This window comes from Carcharhinus amblyrhynchos, unplaced genomic scaffold (assembly GCF_965287045.1).
Source record: "Carcharhinus amblyrhynchos unplaced genomic scaffold, sCarAmb.v2.hapA scaffold_51, whole genome shotgun sequence".
Lineage (NCBI taxonomy): Eukaryota > Metazoa > Chordata > Chondrichthyes > Carcharhiniformes > Carcharhinidae > Carcharhinus > Carcharhinus amblyrhynchos.
In genome coordinates this window covers 1,151,436-1,161,702 of record NW_027649792.1, presented here as the reverse complement: position 1 = coordinate 1,161,702, position 10,267 = coordinate 1,151,436, and the positions used below count along the sequence as shown (strand labels likewise).

Below are 10,267 nucleotides of genomic sequence, written 5' to 3'. Positions count from 1 at the left end.
AGTGCTGACAATATTCAGAATGTGGTCTGAACAAAGATTTACAAAACCTCAGCAGTACACCCCTGCTGTTGTATTCTATCTCTCTCGAAATGAAGCCGAGCAGAGGGACTCTGTTATATCGAATGAATATTGAAAGAGTTATGGTTTGACCCTCCATTGTTTCCAAATTTCCCTGACCATCAACACCCCATCTAGGCTGTAAATATTCTACTTTGGGTATAAAAAGTGTTGGATTGAACGGGGTGAAGTGAAGCTGTTTGTTTAGTGACTGTAATTGATGTGAGTCTCCATGGATCCGATTAGTCTGCCTGGACGATTTCCCTCTTCTATTAATAAGGGATTCTGTTCAATGTGTTGTCTCATTGAGACAGCGGGAGTGACAACTCCAAACTAACAGAGATCAGCGGCTGTGAAGAGAGAGGGAGGGAGAGGAGAGATCAGAATCTGGGAGCAGTGGATTGGAATCTCCCAGCGATGCATCTGAATCTGGGAACAATCAATTGGAATGTTACAACAATGGATCAGAATCTGGGGACAATCAATTGGAATGTTACAGCAATGGATCAGAATCTGGGAACAATCAATTGGAATGTTACAACAATGGATCAGAATCTGGGAACAATGGATTTTGATGTTCCAACCAAGGGCAGGAGTTTATCATACTGGATTTCTTGGTTTACTGAAGATGGCTCATGGATAACATTATTTGGTCGGATTCGATATCTACTGCACGTGATTCAATGCTTTTACTATCCCCTCCTGGCTATTGTTGGTGTTCCGGGTAAGTCCCTGGCTGGAATTTTACCGGCCTGACCGCCAGAGAATTGGAGCAGGCGAGGGGCAGAGCGTGGGAGGGTCTGTTAAACACGGGAGGGATTTTGCAGCTTCGGGGAGAGTGAGGCTGTAAAGTCCCCTCCCCTGTGTCCAGTTTCTCTTGCTAGAAAGGCTGTTTAACTGTGTTGATTTCCCTGTCATTTACTGTACTCGGTTTGCTGCTCTTGTTTCTGTTGAATCTCTGTGTCCAGTTATTATTTCTTTCAGCCACTGACAATTGTCTCAGGGCCCATGGGCTGGGATGTCTTCTGTGTGCTGGGACTTTTCATAGATATGTGACATCAAACACTATTCCTTCATGAGTAAAAGCTTGAGACAGGAACCATTTTACCCTCGACATATAACATATAGCAGTTCACTGCTTATCACCCACCCAGTCAGCAGGCTGCAGTATCCATTTTTATTGTTTACAGCAAGATCTCACTTGCGTATCTGAATTGTGTATTTGCAACCCCATAGGTTTGGTACATGGTTGGGAACACAGCTGCAAGTCATAGAAATCATAGAAACCCTACAGTACCCAAAGAAGCCATTCGGCCCATCAAGTCTGCACCGACCACAATCCCACCCAGGCCCTACCCCCGTATCCCTCCATATTTTACCCACTAATCCTCTAACCTATGGTTCTACGGTCAATTTAGCATGGCCAATCAACCTAACCTGCACACCTTTGGACTGTGGGAGGAAACCCACGCAGACACTAGGAGAATGTGCAAAGTCCTCACAGACAACAACCTGAGCCGGGAATCGAGTACAGGACCCTGGAGCTGTGAGGCAGCAATGCTAACCACTGTGCTACCGTGCCGCCCCAATCTGTCTGTCTAAATGAAGATTTTTATGGGGATCGGGCCGGGTGGGATTGTGGTCGGTGCCTGTGAAAGTTCTGCTCATACCTCACGCATTCATGTCTAGACCACCAATGTGCAATACAAACAGCAAGGGACCCAGCATTGATCCATGTGTAATCCCACTGGACGCAGGCTTGCAGTCACAAAAGCAACATTCAACCATCACCCTCTGCCTCCTGCCACTCAGCTGATTTTGAATGTAATTTACCAAATTGCCCTCGATCCAATCGGCTATTACTTTCTGGTTCAGTCTCCCATGAGGGAATTCTTCTCTGAAGTCCATTTAGACTACATTGACTGCACTTCCCTTATCTACTTATGCAATCACCTCCTAAATATATTCAAGCAAATTGTAGAGATGATCTCTACTTGACAAAGCCATGCTGACTATTATTCATCAACCCTTACCTCTCAAAGTGGAGATTAATTCTATCCCTCAGATTGATTTCCAATCATCATGATTTCCAATCATGGACACAGTGATGATGGCGTCTTGGGCGTGATCTTGGATGTCTCCAGGACACCTTGTAGGATGGCAGTAGAGCACAATGGTTAGCACAGCTGCCTCACAGCATCAGGGATCCCGGGATTCCATCATCACCAGTGATGATTTTTTGTTTACTTTGAAACCAGCTCCAATCTCACACATTGCCTGTTGGGATTTCTCCTGTTAGAAGAACGTATCGTGTTTCTCTGGAAAGCATTCACAGTGAGGAGGTCCAGTTTCTCGCAGCTCCCCAGAGTCACATTGACCCTTGTAAATTTATCTCGATCACAGCAATCCTGTGCACGTCATCAATCTGCGTAAGTTCATTGGTAAGGCCAGGGCACATCGTGCTGATGTTCCAGCTTGAGATGTGAAAGACTGATTTGGTTTGGTTTGATTTGAATTGATTTGTCTTATTGTTGTCATATATATTAGTGTACGGTGAAAAGGATTGTTTGTTGAGTGTTCTACAGACAGGGGATAGAGAATAAGAGAGTGCAGAATGTAATGCAGTTATAGCTAGGGTGGAGGAAAAGATCAACTTAATGCCATATAGGTCCATTCAAACGCCTGCTGGCAGCAAGAAGAAGCTGTTGTTGAGTCATCAGCATGGTGGCACCATGGTTAGCACTCCTGTTTCATGTCTCCAAGGACATGAGTTCAATTCCTAGTTTGGATCAATGTCTGTGTGGAATTCTCTGTGTGAGTTTCGTCCGGATGCTCTTATTCCCACCCATAGTCCAACATTTGGTTGATTGGCCATGCTAAATTACGAATTAGCGTCCCGTGATACTTACGTTTGGGGGATTAGCAGGGTACACATGTGGGACTTCGGGGATAGGGTCTGGCTAGGATTGTCGATGGATCAATGGCCCCCTTCTGCACTGTAGTTTTTCTATGAGTTGGTTGGCATGCTTTTTTTAATCTCTAATGGAACTAGTGGGATGAGTATATATCCATGGTGCATTATTCCCTAATTATGCTGGCTGTTTTTGTGAGGCAGCGAGAAGCTTAGACGGAGTTGATGAGTGGGAGGTTGATTTGAGTGATAGACTGGTCTGCATTCTCCAAGTTTGAAGTTTGTTGCAGTCTGGGACAGAGCATGAGCCACACCAAGCTACAATATTATCTATGATGCATCTGTAAAAGTGGGTGAGAGCCGTAGCTGACCTGCCAAATGTCCTTAGACCTCTGAGAAGATAGAGGCATTCGTGGGCTTTCTTAACTGCAGTGTCATCATGGAAGGACACAAAAAGTTACTGGTGATCTGAACCCTAAAACCTGAAGCTCTAGACCATTTCAACTTCAACCCATTGATGTACACAGGGGCATGTACTCCATGGTACCTCCTGAAGTTGATTTGCTTCGTTGACATTGAGGAAAAGATGATTGTGGTCACAACAGTTCACCAGATTCTCCAACTCTTCCCTGTTCTCAATCTCATCATTGTTTGGGATCTGACCCACTATGTTGGGGTCATCAGAAAACTTGTAAATTGAGTCATCGGCGTATAAGGAATACAGTAAGGGGCTGCGGACACAGTCTTGCCGGGCACCGCTGTTGAGGATGATTGTGGAAGAGGTGTTGTTGCCTCTCCATATTTATTGCTGCTTGTGGGTTAGAAGTTCAACTGCAGAGGGAGAAGCCGAGTCCCAGGCCATAGATTTGGATGTGAGTTCAGTAGGAATAATGGTGTTGAAGGTTGAGCTGTAGTCGATAAACATGAGTCTGTGTTACAGGGTTGACTGTCGGGCCAGGGAGATGGTGTGTGTGGACCTGTTGAGGAGGTATATGAACTGTAGTGGATCAAGGCAATCTGGGAGGCTGGAACTGATTCGTGCCATGACTAACCTTTTGATGTCTTTCATATTATTGGATATCATTCTCACTGGATGATTGTCATTATGGCAGGCTGCTTGGTTTTCCTTTGGTAACGGCCTTTGTTGAGTTTTTCTTACCAGGTGCACAGATTGTCAACCTTTGCCAAGAGAGGACTCACTGACCTTCACTGGTCCAGTAGACCACAGTGGGGCAGCAGCAAACCCACTGGGAATTATGGACTATTCACTGAACACTGAAGTTTTCTCAAACACTTGAAAGCAAACCCTGGCAGTTGTGTCCTGTGCCAACCGGGTGTGAAATTACCATTTCTTCCTGTGTTGTACTAATTTGGCAACAATGCTGTGGTCTCCTCTCCAGGGTACAGCCCAGGGTAAATATAATAGAGATTCTGTGCTGTCAAAGCATCGGGATCTCCCCCTGTCAACTGTTAGTATGAGTCAGAGGCAAGGGTGAACCAGCACTGTTTGGTACCAGTTCTGCTGCAGGGGTTGTCAGTAAGCTGTCTGAGAGATGACAGATTCCCACCTACAGGGATTTCTGTCAGGGTTTACTCCCTCAGCCTTCTTACCCTCCAAATCCCCCACAAGGTAGAAGGGCTATTTACATGTAGCTGAGTGAGGATCAGTGTTGTGAACTCCTCTGAAAACTCCCTCCCAAATGTATACCATTGTGTTGTCGCCATGGTGCAGCATGGCGACACTGTGGTTAGCAACGCTGACTCACAGCGTCTGGGACCTGGGTTCAATTCCTCATTTGGGTCATTTATTGTGCGGAGTTTGGAGCTTCTCCCCATGTCTGTGTGGGTTTCTTCTGGATGCTCCTCTTTCCCCCGACACTCCAAAAGACGAGCTGGATTTTTTTAAAAAAGTTATTTTGTATGTGTGGACATTGTTTTTATTTTCACCTATCCTCAGTCTAAATTGTCAAATCTTCCCCTGAATGATGTCTAATTTTAATCTTAATCTTCCTTCCTAACAGTGAACATAATCACAATTGTGACACTGACAAACAGAAACTGTGGTCTGTCCAAATGTGTTACTAGTTACCTGGTGGCCATGTCGGTGGGGGATCTGCTGGTCGTTATCCTTGACCTTACATTGAGACACATTCCCATTGTTTATTGGGAACAGTTTTATTTCCTGCTGTTGGTTCCTGTGTGTAATATCCACGCTGTCCTGCTTTACGCAGCCACTGACTGTTCTGTCTGGTTCACCGTCACTTTCACCTTTGATCGATTTGTGGCCATTTGCTGTCCCAAGCTGAAAAGTAAATATTGCAGCGAGAAATCGGCGGCTGTGGTTCTGGGAACAGTGACGGCGCTGAGCTGTTTAAAGAACATTTTCTGGTATTTTATGTTTTTAAATGGATATCATCTGATGAACGATCCCTGGTTTTGTGCTGTCGCATGGGATGTTATGAAATCTGTGATCTGGAGTACAATCGAGTTCCTCCACTTCATTTTAACCCCGTGTGTCCCATTCGTCCTGATTCTGCTGCTCAATGCTTTCACTGTCAGACACATTTTAGTGAGCAGCAGAGCCCGCAGGAGACTCCGGTGTCACAACAGTGGGGAGAATCCCAGAGACCCAGAGATGGAGAGTCGAAGGAAATCCATCATTTTACTGTTTGTTATCTCAGCCAATTTCATGCTGTTATGGTCAATGTTAATGGTTTATTCAATATGGAGTCGGATGGAGTATTTGGGATATAAGTCGGTAGTGTTAGATTATTTTGTTCTGGAATTGGGTTTCATGCTGCAACTCTTGAGTTGCTGTACAAACACGGCCATTTATGCTGTGACACAGACTCATTTCAGACAGCAGCTAATAATTCTGCTCAAACATCCCTTTACTGCAATTATTCATCTCATTACAGCCTCAGAAGTAACTGCAACCACAAGATCCCTGACTCTTCCTGTTGGACATTCAAACTCTAAACAACAAACAGCCTCACAAAGAGAGAAAGAGTAACAGATACAGAGAGAGAGCGAGAGGGCAGTGAAAGCAACAGTGAGAGTGATAGAGAGACAAAGATAGGTAGAGGGACGAAAGGGCTCAAAGACATGAAGAGAGACAGCATTTGAAATAGTTTTCAACAGGGAGAGGGAAACAAACAGACAGACACAGAGAGACAAACAGAGATGAAGGACAGAGAGAGTGAGGGGTTTTCTCAGACCGAAAGAAACAGGGATAGAGGGGGAAATGGCAGGGCTGATGGACAGGGAATGAGAAAGGGAGACAGGACACACACGGGAAGATGTAATAAGGAAGGAAAAGGGCAACGAAGAGGGAACGGGAGACAGAAAGGAGGGCAGAGATAAATAGTCAGAGAAGAGTGAAACAGAGAGAACGGGAACAAATGGAAAAGAATGAGACCTATCACATACAATGGACACAACAAGAGCAAATGGCAGTGAAAGGCATAGAGAGAGAGAGAGAGATAAGAAAAGTGGGACAGAGACAGAGAGGGAGGGACATGGAGACAGAGCGGGGCAAGGAGAGTGAGATTAAAAGGGAGCAGGAGAGACAAAAGAAGAGGGTATAGAGGGAGAGAAAGAGGGAGATGCAGAGAGACAATAAGAGACACAGAACAACATACAGAGAGAGACAGAGACAGAGAGACACAGAGAGATGCACAGGAAGACAGAAAGCGACAGAGAGATTTATTTAGTGACTTTAATGATAACCATCAGTTGGACCTATTGGAATATGAATTCCCTGATTGAGCCAGTTAATGCTATCCAATCAGGGAGGTCTGCAGACTAATGGTGTATCGAGGTTACTGGAACTCAGGGTCTGTATACTCAGGATGTGGGTATGATAGAACATAGAACATAGAACACTACAGCACAAACAGGCCCTTCAGCCCACGAGTTGCGCCGCTCACATCAATACCTACCAATCCATAGACCTATCTATAACCCCCAATCCCATTAAATTCCATATACTCATCCAGGAGTCTTTTAAAAGACCCCAGCGAGTTCGCCTCCACCACCACTGACGGCAGCCGATTCCATTCACTCACCACCCTCTGAGTGAAAAACTTACCCCTAACATCACTTCTGTACTTGCCTCCCCGCACCTTAAATCTGTGTTCTCTCGTAGCGACCATTTCAACCCGGGGAAATAGCCTCTGAGAATCCACCCTATCTATTCCTCTCAACATTTTATAAACCTCTATCAGGTCGCCTCTCAACCTTCGTCTCTCCAGGGAGAAGAGTCCCAGCTCCCTCAGCCTATCTTCATAAGGCATGCCTCCCAGTCCAGGCAACATCCTTATAAATCTCCTTTGTACCCTTTCAATAGCTTCTACGTCCTTCCCATAGTGATGCAGCCAGAACTGCGCACAGTACTCCAAGTGAGGCCTGACAAGGGCCTTATAAAGATGGACTGATAGTTTTATCACAAGACTATTAATACAGAAACTCAGCTAATGTTTTGGGCACACGGGTTCCAATCTCATCACGGCAGATGGTGGGATTAAAATAATTATATTTGGAGTTCAGAAAACATAAGAACATAAGAAATAGGAGCAGGAGTAGGCCATCTAGCCCTTCGAACCTGCCCCGCCATTCAATAAGATCATGGCTGATCTGTCGTGGCTCAGTTCCACATTCCCGCCCTCTCCCCCTAACCTTTAATCCCCTCGCTTATCAGAAACCCATCAACCCACGTCTTAAAAATATTTAGCGAGGCAGCCTCCACCACCTCAACAGGCAGAGAATTCCAGAGATTTACCACCCTTTGAGTGAAGAAGTTCCTCCTCAACTCCGTTCTAAACCGCACCCCCCTTTATCTTGAGGCTGTGCCCCCTAATCCTACTGCCCTTTCTGAGCGGGAAGAGTCCCTCCACTTCTATCCTATCCATCCCATTCATCATCTTATATGTTTCAATGAGATCTCCCCTCATTCTTCTAAACTCTAATGAGTACAGGCCTAGTTTATTCAGCCTCTCCTCATCGTTCAACCCCCTCAACTCCGGTATGAGCCTAGTAAACCTCCTCTGCACTCCCTCCAAGGCCAAAATATCCTTACGTAAGTACGGCGCACATGCCCCTCCATTATTCACTGTAGTAGCATTGAAAATTTCCACACGAACTTACCTGGTCCTTTTTCTCCCAAGCCCTTTTGATCCAAAGCCCTAATAGCTCACTCTGCTTCCCATTCACTCCGCTGTCCGCTCCGACGTTGCCCGCTGTCTACACCAGGTGTCCTTTTAAACCTGGCGCTGTTTTAAAGCCTGCTCCCCGTCAACTCCCTGAAATCCATGCCCTTAGAATTCTTAAAGCGGTAAATACAAAAAGCCCGCAAAAATGCTTTTAAATGATTTAAACAGTTCAACAAGGTAAGTTCTTGCTACAAAAGTGCTTTAAACTTATTTAAACAGGTTTTATCTGGTTCAACAATGTCCCAGGGAAGGAAATCTGTCGCCCTTACATGATCAGGACACTTAATTGCCCTCTCAGCAAGGGAAACTGGGGATGAGCCCTTGGCAGTTACTCAGACCTAGATGAGAAGGGGTGCAATGGCTTCAAACAGGTTCAGGCACAAATATAAACTTCCGAACTGGGCCTGTTAAATCTGCCCACAGAGTGCAAGCTACAAAGTGTGAAACTCTGAGAGTTGGGGTAAGTGTGGGAGTTTAGGGAAATGGCTGGCGATGTATTGCTCTGTCTTGTGTCGCTTACTGCCTTCCCATCAGGTCCAGTGTGAGCAGGTGTCGGCCAGACATTAAATGTTCAGAAAATGTTGTGGGACCAATGGAAGCAGCTGATTGGTGAGTCAGTCCTCGGAAGGAACACTGAGGGGATTTTCTGAGCAGCTCCTTGCTGATGTCATAGCATCAGGAAAGATCCCGATATTTTTATTGCTCTGGGAACCTGGGCTCGAATCCCAACATGGCAGCTGGTGGAATTCGAACTCAATAAAAAATATCTGGAATTAAAAATCTGCTGATGACCAGAAAATTATTGTTGATTGTTGAGAAAACTCTACTGGTTCACACATATCATTTAGGGAAGGAAATCTGCCGTCCTTGCCTGGTCTGGCCTACATGTGACTCCACAGTCACAGCAATGTGTTTAACTCCCAACCGCTCTCCAACATCAACTCGGGATGGGCAATAAATGCTGGCTGTCCTGAGAACTCTGTTTCCCAAAAATGAATGAAAGAAATGCCCTTTTCCCATCCATACAGATTCAAGCAGATTTAGATTTTTGCTGGTGGGATACTTTCTGTGAAGTTTATTGAGAACATAGCTTAAAGTAGAAAATTACAACAAGATTAAAAACATATAAAAAGTAGACAAAATACAGAGGCAGGTCCAGGTAATGTGTTGTACTTGCATGATGTGGGAGATTGCGATCCCATTTGTGTTTGCTTGTGTACACATCTGTAGGAAATGTTGGTTGCTCGAGGAAGACCAATTCAGATTTGATGAGGTGGAGTCTGAGCTTTGAACGCTGTGGCACACTAGGGAGCGGAGAGTTAGCGAGACACTGTGTTTCAGGAGGTGCTCACATCCCAAAGAATAACTACATCACATTTGGTGAGTGATCAGGGACAGGAGAGTGTGACTCCAAGCAAGTCTTGGTGACGAAGCCAGGAGGTAGTGTTGAAGGAGCCTCAGCCCTTGGGCTTGTCTCAGTGTAGATGATGAACGAATGGTATTGTCACTCGACTATTAATCCAGAAAACTGTTTGGTTCACTAATGTCCTTTTAAGGAATGAGACCTGCCGACCTTACCTGGTCTGGCCTACATGTGACACCAGAGCCACATCAATGGTGTTGACTCTCAATGCCCTCAAAGGGCAACTAGGGACATGCAATAAATGCTGGCCAGCCAGGGACACCCATGTCCATCAAATGATGAAAGAAACAGATATGTGACCTTTGCGGACGTGGATGAGGGCTGCAAGGAGGATGAGCAACTTAACCATAGCACTGTGGTTCAGGGAGCCATTCAAGAGGGAGGAGGAAAGGGAAATGTTGTTGTAAATGGGGATAGTTTGACAGCAGGAATAGACACTTTCCTCTGTGGCCAGTATGGAGAGTCCCCAAGGCTGTGTTGCCTGACTGGTGCCCCGGTTCAGGACATCTTCTCTGTTGTTGCTGGGAAAAATGGAGCTGGAGGGGATAGATTCAGTTGTTGTGGTGCACGTTTCTGAATCCTTAACAGATTAAATCTGAAATTGGAGTCACAATTATCGGACTTGGATGGATTGCGTGGATTTCCAGGCATTCCTCTTTACTTGTT

The 10,267-nt window shown here is 45.4% G+C and overlaps 1 protein-coding gene across 1 annotated transcript; it reads left to right on the top strand.

Annotated features, from left to right (window-relative positions):
* Positions 1–600: 600 nt before the first annotated feature.
* On the top strand, positions 601–9,447 carry LOC145337505 (putative G-protein coupled receptor 139). The gene is made up of 3 exons (XM_080182295.1): positions 601–781; positions 4,990–5,894; positions 9,409–9,447. Exons 1-3 carry the CDS (start codon positions 601–603, stop codon positions 9,445–9,447), a joined length of 1,125 nt encoding a protein of 374 aa, XP_080038421.1.
* Positions 9,448–10,267: the final 820 nt, after the last annotated feature.

Excerpts from the sequence above, each read along its gene's own strand:
- LOC145337505 (XM_080182295.1), top strand. The coding sequence starts at position 601 with ATGGATCAGAATCTGGGAACAATGGATTTTGATGTTCCAACCAAGGGC. Across the intron at positions 782-4,989 it reads GGCTATTGTTGGTGTTCCGG|TGAACATAATCACAATTGTG; the intron begins GTAAGTCCCTGG and ends CCTTCCTAACAG. Across the intron at positions 5,895-9,408 it reads ATCTCATTACAGCCTCAGAA|GAAATGTTGGTTGCTCGAGG; the intron begins GTAACTGCAACC and ends ACACATCTGTAG.